This window comes from Pseudoliparis swirei, chromosome 7 (assembly GCF_029220125.1).
Source record: "Pseudoliparis swirei isolate HS2019 ecotype Mariana Trench chromosome 7, NWPU_hadal_v1, whole genome shotgun sequence".
In the NCBI taxonomy this organism is placed as follows: Eukaryota; Metazoa; Chordata; class Actinopteri; order Perciformes; family Liparidae; genus Pseudoliparis; species Pseudoliparis swirei.
Window position 1 is genome coordinate 15,924,494 of NC_079394.1, and position 14,453 is coordinate 15,938,946.

At 44.9% G+C, this 14,453-nt stretch overlaps 1 protein-coding gene across 8 annotated transcripts in view; it reads right to left on the reverse strand.

Moving 5' to 3' along the window:
• The window catches only part of wdfy3 (WD repeat and FYVE domain containing 3), a 70,865-nt gene extending 56,412 nt beyond the window's left edge, over positions 1–14,453 (reverse strand). For 4 of the 8 annotated variants that reach the window (XM_056419907.1, XM_056419905.1, XM_056419903.1 and 1 more), the window contains exons 1-4: positions 14,313–14,401; positions 3,318–3,528; positions 2,302–2,437; positions 1,575–1,684 (exon numbers count right to left, since the gene is read on the reverse strand). In XM_056419907.1, the coding sequence (XP_056275882.1) occupies positions 1,575–1,684; positions 2,302–2,437; positions 3,318–3,497 (426 nt within the window). In that variant the 5' untranslated portion in view covers positions 3,498–3,528; positions 14,313–14,401. Of the gene's footprint in view, positions 1–1,574; positions 1,685–2,301; positions 2,438–3,317; positions 3,529–14,312 lie in introns of all 8 variants that reach the window. The other 4 variants (XM_056419910.1, XM_056419906.1, XM_056419909.1 and 1 more) reach the window with 3 other exon arrangements.

Consider the following 14,453-nt stretch of genomic DNA (forward strand, 5'->3'; position numbering starts at 1 on the left):
AAGAGAGGAAGAGACATTTACTGTGCGTGTGTGGAGTGAGCGAAGGAGCGAGATAAAGAAAGAGGAAGCATCGCAGTAGGAATGGAGAGCATCCTGTAAAAGAAGAAGAGAGACTCGACTACACACACACATATTGCAGTGTTAATCAGCGTGGGAGCATGGGTGTGTATGTGTGTGGGGGGGAGGGGGGGGGGGGTTACGGCCTGAGACACCAGGGGAAAGGAACACAGATCCATTAAACCATTAAACCCAGTCACTGCTGCTGACACAGGCAGACTGGGAGTTTGGTAAAATGCTGGTTGCTGCCGGCCAATGGGACGCTGGTGTCATACAGGAAGTGATCCCTCCATCACGACCGGCTGCTGCTGAATTCAGTTGGCGGTAAAAAACAACAACAACCAGCGACAGGAGATCTGAAGCCGGTCCGACCAAGACTTTAGGACCAGGTTCCTTCAGCCACTAGGGGGCTAAAGACCGGCGGCCATCGGGATGATTAGTCGACTATGAGAAAAAGGGAGGTGGGGGGCAAAGGCGGTCGGTCTCCCTCTCCCTCTCCTTCTTTTACAGGGTGCTCCACATTCCTACTGCGACTTTCTTTCTCTCTCTCTCCCTCCCTCTCGCTCTCCCTCTCTCTCGATAAGGTCCTCTATCTTTATGAATGAAAGGGTCCACGAGTAGACCAATCGTCGACGGTGATCCCTGCAAGCTCCGCCCCGAAAAGGTTATGGTACAGTTCCCCTTCCAGGACCTTATGAGGGGAGATGTCCCCAGAACTGGATTCTGGACCTGGTCCCTGGGGTCCAACGGTTCCTCGTCTCTGGTTAAAGTCCTAGCTCTATAAACTGAATGAGTTTGTTTTTATGACACTGGAGTCATAGTAAGCCTCATTTCATGAACACCATCAAAAGCACTTAAAAGCCAGAAAACACTGTATAGATATTTTAAAAATAAAATAAAGAAATAAATAAAGTGGCGTTTATCTCTCCGACAATAAAATATAGTCATCCCTACAAACCGGTTAATTATGTCATTTTTACAGTCACGGTTTGGGCTTTTCTTCTGCACACGTGTGGGAGCCTGATTGTGTCCTGTGTGTATTTTCAGTCCGCTGTGTACACAGAAAGTACTCGAGGCGTTTATCCTTCAACGTTGCAGAGAACATGCAGCCAAAATCTAAAATACTATCAAATACGATAAGCCCACCTTTCTTTCAAGCTCCCAAATGACCCCCAAAGACGACGTGTACACGGTGGGTTTGGACTAGAAAGGATCGGCCCGAAGGATCACACGACGTCTGCTGGCCACACCAGAGTCACATGACTGAGCTGTAAACCAGGGGCCCGACAAGCTGCCGCCTAATGATCCGTGTTGACCTTTTGACCTCATCTCACTTTCATGCGCCCCGCCAGACGCCACTTGTTTCCTCCCCGATGCCGCGTGCCCGATAACCTGAACTCGCATGGCGGGCGCTACCCGTGAAGTTCCGGAGACAGAATGCGGAGAAACAGGTTATTTTTCCTTCTTCACTGATTTCATGAGGGGCCCAAACACGGAGAACATCAAAGAGAACCCACCTGTCCGGAGGAGGCCAGCAGGTTGATGGTGGTCAGGAGCATCCAGCCGCGACTCGCCTCCTCGCTCTGGTTCACCTCCAGGAACTGCACGATGGCTCGACTGGCCGCCTCTGGACACACACACACACACACACACTTAGCTGGATGGAAAGTGACGGCGCGTCATGGCGGGCAGCCGGATCAATGATTGGTTATGCAGTGAATAAATCATCGAGGTGGATGTGACATGCGTCTCATAGGGAGGGAGAAAGGGGACACAGACACAGACACACAGGTTATTATACATGTCGCCTGTATTCTGCGGAGGATTCATTCATCAGATGTAGATTTTTAAAACGTTTGCTTCCAAAAACCTTCAAATCCCTGGTTTGTGTTTTCGAGGATGACTGAGTCCTCCACAGAGGCCTGGTGACCGGCTGGAGGAGTGTGTGTGTGTGTGTGTGTGTGTGTGTGAAAAAATAAATAAATCAGAGTGCTTGAAAATAACATCACATGTTCAGAGAGAAGAGAATGAGAGAGAGGGAGAAAGGGGGAGAGGGACAGAGAGAGAAAGAGGGGAGAGGGAGAAAGAGAAGGAGGGAGAGAGAGGGAGACAGAGAGAGAGAGAGAGAAAGTAGATCTTCATCGTGACGCTCAGTGGTGGTAAACGTCAGAAGGAGCCATGAAGAACTTCCTGTTCCAACGATGAAGAACTTCCTGTTCCACCTTCAGCCTCCAGGTGGCTCACCTGTGGACTCACCTGTGGACTTGTTGGAGGCTCTCCGTCTGATCTCGGTCACCATGAGCCGGGACACCTGGGTGGTGAACTGCAGCAGGTCGGAGAACTTCTCCGTCATGGTGCTGGGCGGAGCGTTGCCGAACACCTGAGAGGCAGAAGAGCAGCGGTGGTGAATTTAAGAGAAGCAACACTTTAAAAAGATGTGCTAAGATACATCGCCCCGGAAAAAAAGAAGCGTTCCTGGGGGCGGGACTTAGCGAAGGGACAGTTACACTGGTTTAAATACATCTTCCTGGGTTTTCTTCTTCTTCTTCTTCGTCTTCCTGCTTTGCCCCATTTCCACAACTGCAGATGAACTCCCCTTTTCATTTGAACTACACTTTTTATTTACCAAGCAAAACAAATGTGAAAGCAGTCTTTTTAAAAATATATTTACGCCTATTCCTAGTCTCCTTTTATTTACCATCCCGCTTTAGTTACGTACGCATTTTTTACATACGTAGATTATTTTCTTTTGAAATGTTAGAATTTCATGCCTTTTCTCTTTCTCTGCTCTACATTATTATTATTTACTGCATACTTCAACAAAACAAGCCGTGTGAAGATGTCACTTTGGGCTCTACGGGATTTAAATTGTTTATGTTAATCTGAAAAGACAAATCATGATGACAAAGATTTTTCGTCAATTGAATTTGTTTTATTTACTTTACTATATATTTCTCTCTCTCTCAATTTAATTGTATTCATTTTGTAATAAAATAAATAAAATATATATATTTTTATTAAAAAAGCAGGGCATATTACATTTAAGATTTAAATAATAAAGGAAATGAAAATGAAAAATAAATATATATATATATTCCTATAATAAAGAACCTCACACTTCAACGAGTCTCTTTAAAGCCACTAAGTCAACATACAAGTCAACAGATTCTAGCTGCAGGCTGTTGAAACAGAATCTGCGAGGAGGATAGGAAAGGAAATGAGGATTTAAGTTCCCCAAACAGACCCCGAGGTGAACTCACCCTGTTGAACACAGGCAGCATCATGTAGAGCTTCTCCTCCTGCTCCTTCTGGGTCATGTGGCGAGGGGGGTGGCACAGCTCGGAGAAGAGGCGGCGCAGGTGCATGAGGCCCAGCGCGTTGTCCTGGGGGCTGCACTCCTCCTGCCGCGGCCGGCCCATGATCCTCTTCACCATGTTCATCTTAAGCGGCTTCGTCCGGGCAAAGGCGGCCCTGAGGGCGGTGGAGGGAGGTCAGATACATAAAATACATAAATCAGCATTTTGAGACGATGATAAACAGCATGTTAATGTTAAATACTGTATGGGCGCTTGTTTATTGTCAAATTATTTCCATTAGTACCGTTTACGTAGGCGTTGCATCAGCAGCACTGTTATTGTAAAGAGCATATTTGCATATTAAAATGTTTTATTAAAAATGAGACACCCACTTTGCTTTGCGAGCGAGATATATATATATATATATATTAAAAAGCACTGTAAATAAATTGGAATAATTAAAAAAGATAATAACAATGTCAACAAAAAACACAAAAAAAGTCTTCTGTGAGACATCATTTATAAACTGAATTAGAATACCACAAAAGAAAAACACATCGCAATAACTAATAATAAATTTAATTGATATAGCGCTTTTTAAAGGTACTCAAAGACACTTTACATGTCACATTCATACAGCGTAGACACAGCTACAGGGAGCAATTCAGGGTTAAGTGTCTAGCTCAAGGACACGGTGACCTCGCAAAACCAAATTATTGTGCAAAACAAGATTCAATTTGACAAAGAACCAGATGAAACGTGAACACACACACACACACACACACACACAACAAAAAACGTGCGGAATTTTGAGAATTTTCTGGGAGACCAAAAATCCCCAAACATACATTTATTTCCTCTTTTTCTTTGCAGCACCGTCGATGTGTACATTTATATTTAGCCGCCATCATCTCCACACGGCTAATTCTCCCCAGACTTTCTTTAAGCTGGTTGCTAGGAGACAGAACAGCAGAGCCGACACACAACACAGATAAACATCGTACAATAAAGAAAGAAAGAGATGAATCATAACACATTTTTAATAAACAGCCAGGGACTACAACTGCACTGACGCAGCACAGCTTGCTCAAGGGCACACTGACATGGAGAGGTGGTTGAGGGAGCCTCGGACTCTTTCTTTTGGTAAACGGTGGAGGTGCTGCACTGCATCGTGTGACCTCATCCACAAGTACACAACATGTCCTCTGAGGTACTCGTGATGGCACATGACACCTTCGCCCCCCTCGCAGTGGATTAGTTGTGACGAAATAGGCCCCGCCCCCTCTGTATGAAAACAATAGCAGTATTTACCGATTATTTTTGTTTCAGTGAACAAAAAAGCTTCAAAATGTACTCTAATAAAGTCAGCTTACAAACTACTGCTATCTAATAAAAAAAGGGGACAGAGCCCTAAAAGTATGTATTATTTTATATTTAATAACTTAACAATACAATGCACCAAACAGAGCTTCAACATGAGAACCCAAAGTATGTTTCATGACGCCTGTGGAAGTCAGGCTGCACCTCGTGATTAATCTCACTGTCAATCAATCTGATATATGATTATGTCTAGATTAATCAGGTCATCATGTTGTCAAATCAATTCTTCACTATTATTTTGCAGTTAATTTCCTGTCAGACTAACCACTGACCCCCCCCACCCCCCTGACCCCCTCCCTCCCTCCCTCCCTCCTCGTGCACTTCTGCGAAGTCTAAACAAATCTGGATTGAAACCAGCAACCCCTCCGGATAATTCAGTCTTGGCCCGCTCCTCCGTCTGGAGGCCCGAGAGTCGGAGGCGCTTCGGGTCTTTTAAAAAGCAGTTTGCAGACTTTGTGCCAAACAAGATTATTTTGATTAAAGCTGCTGAGCGTTTCCTCTCAACCAATCACCGTCTTTACCCCAAAAGACAACTCACTAATTAGCGCGACGGCAGTCAATTAAACCAGAGTTGAGAGCCGGTTAAGTTTCATTCAATGCGTTTACATGCAATCGAATTATTGGCTTAGTCGGACTGAAATCGAATTATCCGTTTCATGTAAACACCTTAGTCGGACTATGTGCGGTCCGACTTCGGTCCGATTAACACCCCTGGATAGCTCGGTCCGATCCGGTTGATAATTCGACTCTCGCGGCATGTAACTCTGAATTCGATTCGGAACTGGACTTTGCGTCTTTGCGCATGCTCCAGATCCCGCCGCCCTCCTCCCTCCCTCCCTCCCATGTCGTGACCCGGAAGTCGAAAGAGACGATAAATTAAATTCTCCATGTACCTTCGGCGACGGCGTCTTCTCTCCGTTATCAACTCAGCCAATAGCGCCATTTGCATTCGCTGTACTCCTATTAACACCATGGAAGAATAGTAGAGGATGTAGCGCCTTGCTCTCTGTTCGCCATCTTTCTCGAAATGTTGTTGTTGGTGGTGGTGAAGAGGTCAAGAGGAAATGGCTGTATCACCACGAGTTGTAATGAAAACAGCGCCGCCTATCGTATCGGATATGACATGCTTTCAAAGGCCAATGATTCGAATTACTCACTGCCATGTATATTGGGATAACAGCAGATCCCCCAAAAGATAGCATAGTCCGACTAAAGCAAGATTCAAATTATACCATCATGGAAACGCACTGACTAGTGAGACGCGGAAAAAATGTGAAGTGGTGCTCTTCACAATAGAACATCTTTGATGGGACGTGTCGCGTCTCGGCCAATCAGCGTTCAGATGTCGACAGCGTTTGGGAAGTTAGGTTAGCTTGAATGTTAGTCCGCTACATCTGCTGCTGTCACACTGTACGGTGTAGCGATACTAACGAAGTACCCGTACGTTAAACACGATGTGATTTAGCATATTTTTACTTCATTAAAAGAGCGCGGGATCAGAGCTCACGCGCTGCTCCGCTCCTTTAAATGTTGTGGCGTCGTGGCTTATCTCCGTTGCCTTTCTCCGTGGAAAAATATTTTCCGCTGTCCGCCACGGAATAAATAACCACGTTTTCTACGTTATACTCTTGTGGAAATGCCACACACGTCGTGACATGTAGCGCCCTGGTGTCTGGGTTCATAACGTCACCCGGAGGCGCACTTAGCTCCGTGAATGTCTCCGACTACGTGAAGGACTTCCGCTTCCAGCGCCACGTGAGCAGCAGCAGCCAATTAGATTCATCAACAGAGGAGCAGCTCAGCGCTGATTGGCTCTCACAACGCAGCGTTCAGTCTCTCCTCTCCCTCTCCCGCCGCTCTTGTTTCTCCTGCGCCGCTCTGCGCTCAACTCAACTTTGTTTATACTCCGTGACTTATTGAGCGCCGTAATAATCGCGCGACACAACGAATCGATAATGAAATTCGTTGCCAACTATTGTAATAATCAATTTTTATCGATTCGTTGTTGCAGCCCTAATATACATACATAGATATATATATACATACATACATATATATATATATACATATACACATTCTTTTATTTCAGTTTACGATCACTTTCCACCGACGCCGATCAGAACTTCAGTTTTGCTTTTCATGAAACCAATTCACGATGCGTTCAGGCTCCGTTCTCGTAATCTCCTTGGATGCAGTTTTGCTGAGAAATTTGAATAATAATTTAAAAAATATATGTTTTCACATGAATATAAAACTTATATTAAGAGATGAATAATGAGCTCTAACCAGTTTGTAATACATCATTACAATTAACAATGAATCTTTGTTTGTTTTAATCTATACAAATACAATCTTTTATTTCCTCATCATTTGAACTGCGTGTTTTTATTTTTTTTAAAGAGAAGAAAACGCTATAGAAGACCATAACAAAGTAGAAAGGAGAACATTAACAATCTCTGATGGTTTACAGACTTCAGAAAAGGTTGAAATAATAATTTCTGGACAGATGGCCGACGTTTAGAGTTACATAATCACTTCCATCACATCGCTGTTTTGGGCTTTCTCCTCGTGGTGTGTGGATATATTTTCAGGGTTTGACATTTACAGTTCAGCTCTGCCCGTCTGAGATAAGCTCCTTCGGTTTATACCCTCTCCCAAACAACGACATCATACCACTGCAGACGCTGATACAGTTCGGTGGTCATGTGACGGGGGAGAGTCCATTTCCAAAGAGGAAGTGAGTCTCTTTCGCTACAGGAAGCAGGAGGAGTTATGAACAACAACTGTTGACAGATGCTGAATAAATGCAATACTGCTGCAGGACGGGACGTGAAGAGATGTTTACAGGCGGCAGATGTCACCGCCGACGTGTCGGCACGCTGTTAACAACAACAACAACAACACCGTGAAGCTGTTAGAGTTTTCAATCAGAAACGGTCTCCCACAGAACCTGGACTCCGGAGATACAACCAGTGCATTAACACGAACCACTTATTAATACTTAGCGTGATTAACGTTAAGGGGTAATAAGGGGCGGGGGGGAGACTGTGACACCGGTGACTACACTGATGACTGTATTGCGGACTGTGACACCGGCGACTGTGACACCGGCGTACTGGTGCGCTGTGTGTGTGTCGGAGAGTCACTGAAGCCAGAGCTCAGCGGGGCCCGGGGACCTCAAACCGTGGCAAACACATGGCATGAGATGTGGCAGAAGGCGGAGGCTGGAAGATCAACAAGAGGAGGGGCGGCGACGCGTAGACAAATGCAGAGAGAGAAAGAGAGACAGACTGAAACTAAAGAGACGTGGAGATGTAATTTGGGCGGATAAATGACCATCTTGTTTACTTCATCAGGAGGAGCAGATCTTTACCCCGAAGCTACATTTTCGGTGTCGTTTGGCCTCCTTCATTTCAGTAACTTCACGAGAAAACCAGCACACATGTCATGGACTCCAGTGTTTCCCCTACCAATATAAATTACAGGGTGGCAGCCCGCCACCCTGTAATTTTCATCTACCTACTATTGAAGCCCCCCCCCCGTCGACAACGCTCGCCGTGGGTCCCTTTCCTATCTCAGGGGGGGAATCATGAAGGAGTTAAGCTTAGGGCACCAACATGGCTAGCAGCGGCACTAGCCGCGCCCCCCTGAAGCTGTAAACCATGGGGAAACACTGGACTCGCGTGTGACTCACCGTACAATGAAAAACACACTGCCGGATGAAGAAAAGGGTTGTGCGTCTCTAAAATGAACAGGATGTCGTTCTCACGTCAGGTTTATTAGCTTCAGTCGGTCCAAAACTACGTCACCGCGAGAGAACCGACGTACCCCGAAAAGATCCGGATCTAAATGTCTGGCTCACTGCGCACCTCAGAGACATCACCGGAGAGAGCCGCTTTGATGAAGGATTAGAAAGACCACGGCACCCATCACCTACAATGTGAATGAGCCTTCTCAAGCAAGGGGGGGGGGGGGGGGGGGCAATTCATGGAAGAATCCACATTCTTAACTTCTCAGAAACAACTTAACAACTTCTTTTCGCCTAAAGTAATTCTACAAATGTCTGCAGTTCAGATCAAAACATTGAAGCCTTGCGGTGATATTTCGGGCGTAATTTCCTATGTACATATTGTCAATGTTTCAGAGCAATAAAAAAGAAGCCGTGGAGCTTTTTAACACATTCTTTAAATAATAAACGGCAACGAATTCCCACGGGCCTCCGGCCAAAAGGCGGCCATGTTTTTGGACAGCTGCGTTTCGTGAGTCGACGAACCCACGAGGCGGCGTCGAGAGGAGAGAAGATTTTAAAAAGGAGGAGCTTGGAACTGCGTCTCGGATCCACAGCCGGTGAATCAGAAGCGCAGGAAGAGATCCGAGGGCCCACACAAGTCCGGGCAGGACCAGATCCGACAGCCTCGTCAGGCCTTCGGTAGAACACGAGTCTGCGCCGCCAGCTGGATCCGGGTCCAATTTGACAAGCATGTAAAAAAAGGTGATATAAAATGTGGGCGGAAATATATATTTCTCGTCATTTCTGTTCCATCGGAGTTTGTTTCTGAGTTTTTTCACGATACTCAAAAAGGAGAATTTCTTTTTAAACATCAAGCATTTAGATTTGGGGGTTTTTCTACACGGAGGTTTAACTTTATGAAATAAGTGACACTTGGAGTGGGGCGGAAACTATTTTTAAAAACATACGTAAATGGAGAATATTTGGACCGCTATTGCATCTGGTATATATCGTGTGAGATGTTAGTCATTTTTCAGAAAGAAATTATTTGTCAAATGGTGAGATTTTTGCAGGAATCTGTATCAAAAACCTACAAATTCAAAAAAAAATTACATACATAAAATCCAAACTTGTCACCTCCCTTCGGCTGTTTGATAATCTCCAAAAGGAGTGAAACAGTGAGAATATTGGACACATGCCTTGAGCAGACACTGTGCGCCTCCTGTCATTAAAAAACTGCCATCGTCTTCAATATCTTTTTTCGATTCTGAATATTCTGGTGGAAAATATTTCCCTCCGATAAGATTCACACCCAAAAGGATTCAAAAGGATTCGAAATGAGAACATCAACACCAGCTGGCAGTGAAATGTAAATCACAGCGAGCCCCAAAAAGAAACAAACCGCCTTGATTGTGAAGAGTCGATGGTAAACAAGCTCCACGCACCGAGGTCGGCTTCGCCACATAACGGTAAACAAACTCCCGGTTGCCGCGGAGACGAGCTCTCGAGTTCCCCCCCTACCTGCCGTTCTCTCTGCGCTCCGCCAGCATCTCAAACTCATCAGCAGCAGCAAAAAAAAATAGAAATCAACGCAATAATATTCCACCGCGTGCCGAGTCCTCTTCCTCGAGAAGAACCAGAATGAACCCGTCTCTGAAACGAGACGACGACGTCAACGGAGGAGAGGAGAGACAAGGAAGAGCGGAGGCATGGCTCGTCTTCATTGGCAGTGCCACAGGGCTTTGTTCGCCAGCCAAGCACCGTGTGTGTGTGTGTGTGTGTGTGTGGCCTGCCGGGACTGGCACAGCTGATCCCCCCCTGACACCGGGTGGGTGGGGCGCACAGGGCTTTGGAGCAAGAGGAGGGGAAGGTGGAGTAGTGGGGGGGGGGGGGGCTACTGGGTCGTCACAGCAAAAGGAACAAACCATTTAGAGAGGGGGTGGGGGGGCATAGCACCAATGGGTGATTAAGGCATCACTGTTTACATCCACTCACATTAACTTTGCATTATTATGCATTCAGATGTAGAAGATGGACATTCTGATATTTTAAAAAGTAATATTTGATAATGTATATATATGTATATATATATATATAATATAGGTTGACCTTAAGAGGCTAAAAAAACTGGAACCTGGTTCCAGCTGAGAAGAGTTTGAACACACACACGGAAATGAGGAAGTGGATCATCCACCTCACTATACACTCTCCTCCTCTTCGAGCTAAGCCAACCGCCGGCGGCCCTCACGATGACCCTTAACTTAAGGGGTCAAGCGTCTCGCCTGAGGACACGTCCACATGCGAGCCGGGGATCGAACCATCTCTATCGAGACCACAATTTGCGGGAGGTTGGGACCATTTTCAGCGGCGGATTAATATATATTTAATAGTTTAGCATTTAGTCAATAAAACTACGTTGTGTGGCTCATTGGTTTGTTTCTAACTGTTTATGGGACAACAATGGAGCACAACTAGCAACTTCTTCTTCTTGCCTTTTTTTAAACGGGATCAATTCATTGTAGCTTGGATGGATGAACGACTGCAAATCGCTGTATTCCAATATCTTACTTAAAATTATGAATACGACGTGTGTGTGTGTGTTCGTGTACACAACACACACGTCAGCGCTCGTGAGGTGCGGGACGTGTCCTCCAGGGGGCTCATTAAGAACGATCCCCTCCTGGTTAATGGCGGCACGCCCTCCGCTTCGTCTCAAGGACGACGACTGCTGCTAAAGCCAAGTCTGGTGTGTGTGACACAAACACACACACACACACACTCACACTCACACATCCTCTCCAGTGCATTTTACTTGGCCTGAGAAAGCTCTCTTAGTGCATTGAGAGGGGTCTTAGCGTTGGCCTTGATCCGCATCACCGGCGCAAAAGACACACGTGGATCAATAACGAGATTCCACATGGTTAAGCCCCGCCCCTCCACGGCGATAGCAATTCAATCTCTGGTTCGTCTGCACACATTAGCATTCGTTGATTAAAGCTTTTGTCTCACCCTGTGTTACGAGAACCGGCGGTGAGAGAAAAGTCGACAGTGTGTACGATGTCTTTAAATAGTTAGTTTTTATTGAATTTATTTTCACTGTCTGTATTATCAAAGGAGGCAAGTGTGCAGGCCGCACGTCAAGCGGCTACTTTAACTAATCAGGTTTCTGTATTAGATCAGGACGCTGAGTGATGACCTCATGATGATGAACTGGAGCACCAGTCCAGTCTGAATACCGAAATGTGTCAACGTCAATATTGACGTGGGGCAATCTTAATGACTTAAGGGGAATTAATTTGAAAAATGTCACTTTTAATTAGGAAGTCAAAAGTGACGTTTAATGGCCATGTAATTGCCCTTTCGGGTTAAATAATTACTCACTAGACTTCTCTATAATGAAGATATTTTAATATTTCAAAAAAGGCATTATTTCTGATGCGTGCTACTCGCCTGGTATCTGGTATAAATCAGCTGCATTTAAATTCCATTCTTTTTTTGGGATGGAAAAAACAGCATGAGGTTCTTACAATGCAGTAAATACTAGAGATGCACCGATCAGGTTTTTGGTGCCGATCACCGAAATCAGTATCTGCCGATCACCGATAATACCGATCACCGATCACGGTGTCGATTGAAGCATTCTATTTATTGTGTCGCATTATTGCCTAGGACTATGAGGAAATACATATATAAAGCACCTCAAAGATTTAAGAAATTACCGATTTATTTAAACATTTAGGACTTTTACTTTGAAAAATGTCCTAATTGATACATTAAAATTGTTTGATTGCTATTGTAGGGGATTTCAGATATGTATGGAACACATCTGCATCATTCATTTCCTGGAACTCTTGGGGAAATCTATATACAGGACTTTTCTTAACATACAAAAGTCTGACTTATTTTTATAAACTCTTCCTTGGTACAGTAAAAATGTTTTAATGTTAGCATAATTTAAGCTAAATCTCAGAAACGATCTATAAAGATACAAAATCAGTTCATAGTTTACTTTTATATGTTAGTGTTTGATTTGTCGACATCTTATTTTGAAAAACGGATGTTGTTTCACGTGATTCTTTCCGCTAACTTTGCAAAACCGGATGTTGTCACTTAAATTCTTCTACTAACTTTATCAAAACCCTCGCGCGCTCCAGATCGAATGTGTTTACCGTGAGCATCAGTCTGTAGGGGCAGACATGTGAGAGTCGGCTGAGTTGACCCAGAGATTCAACTCGGGGGACGGGGACGCCGCTCGGTGGTGAGGATCCCCTCGTGGACCTCTCACTCTGCGGCCCTCACCGGGCGCATCGTCTCCGTTGTGGTGCGCCGCGATTGAAACGTCTGATAGTTCTCGCAGATGTTACGTCATCTGATCGGCCGTTTTGAGAACGCCGATCAAAACCGATAATGGGAATATCGGCCGATATGGATCGGCGCCGATCAGATCGGTGCATCCCTAGTAAATACCAATTTGGTGAAGCTCATAGAGCTCATAATATTCTTCTTATTTTTTCTTTTACTTGTTGGAAGGAAATTACCGTAAGAATAATGCGTCTGTGTGTAATAGTGGACTTGGTGTTGTTTTGACGAGAAAACTATTTTAAAACAGGCGAGACAATAACAACAATTGTGCCTCGCGTAACATCCACGACAACGCTATCGAGGGTGTAAATCAGTGTGCGTCGTCAAAGTAAACAAAGTCACACATCTTTTAAAATCATGTCTTGTACCGAAGATTTCAATACTTTCCGTACGTGCTTTTTCGGTAATTAAAGTAGATAAACACATATTTCCAGCACTGTATGTTCTCTGAAAAAGATCCTGTGCACTATAATAACCTTTTGGGATATTAGTCTTTGGATCACATGCAGTTACACTGTTGTTTGTTTGTCTACATCTTTGCACTATTGTTTTGTTAGTTCAATTAAAATACTATATTATTCCATTGTATTGAATATATTGTGTATGTTTTATATTGTATTGCTTACCTGCATGTATAGTGAAATAATTTCCCCTTGCGGGATTTAATAAATATATGTGTCATCAATGCAGCAACTTTCTCTGGCGAAAAGCTGCAGCATTTAACAACATGTCAAATGATGTGTGATCTGTGTCGGTCTGTCACACATTTAAAGCCCCACACTGAGCTGCTGTTGGGGGGGTTGAGGTGACCATGTAATCTGGAACAATGCTCAGCGGCCACACATGTACACACACACACACACACACACACGCTTTTAAAGTTACACAGCAGAGACCTACAGGCATGAACAGAGGCCGACGGTCGCTGACATTTTTGACACCTAGCAGACACTTTGGCTCGCGCTGTGACGTCACAGCAGCCCCCATTTAAAAAAAATCACGTCAACGTCCAGCCGATAAAAAAATACAGCCGACGCCACACCAACATTAGCCTCTCTGACGGTCACCTCACGACCGGGGGGGGGGGTCTGCTTCCTCGTGCGGTTTTACTCATAAAACACCACACAGGTTAAAATTGGAGAATAAAATGTTTAAAAAATACAGTAAACCTGTGTGAGCTTTAACGACGTCGGTGTGTTGGTTGAGTCTCGGCTGTAAACCACAACACTTGTCAAGCTTAACGGCGACGTTGGCCTTAAATAATAAAAATAATAAAACACATTTAAAAAATGGATGACGTTTTAATATCAAACACTGGGTACGTTGAGGCCGCCACTGAGCCGTTAATGTTCGCTCCAAAAGGTTATTTAAATAAACGGTCCGTCGGTGCGAGCCAACGGTCCGTTCCCCCTCTGCGCAAGCTTACTCCCCAGTGCTAATGCTAAGCTAAGCTAGCCGCTCCAGAGGAGCGTCCGGCGTTCACTCACCGGCGAGCGGAAGAATCCTTCGGCTGCAAAGACGACGATAACCCCCCGATATGTCAGTTGCGTGTGGCACTCCTCGCGTAGCCATATGTCGCGAACGGTGGTACCCGTACTCCCCCACACACACAAAAAGAGAGTGGTCAC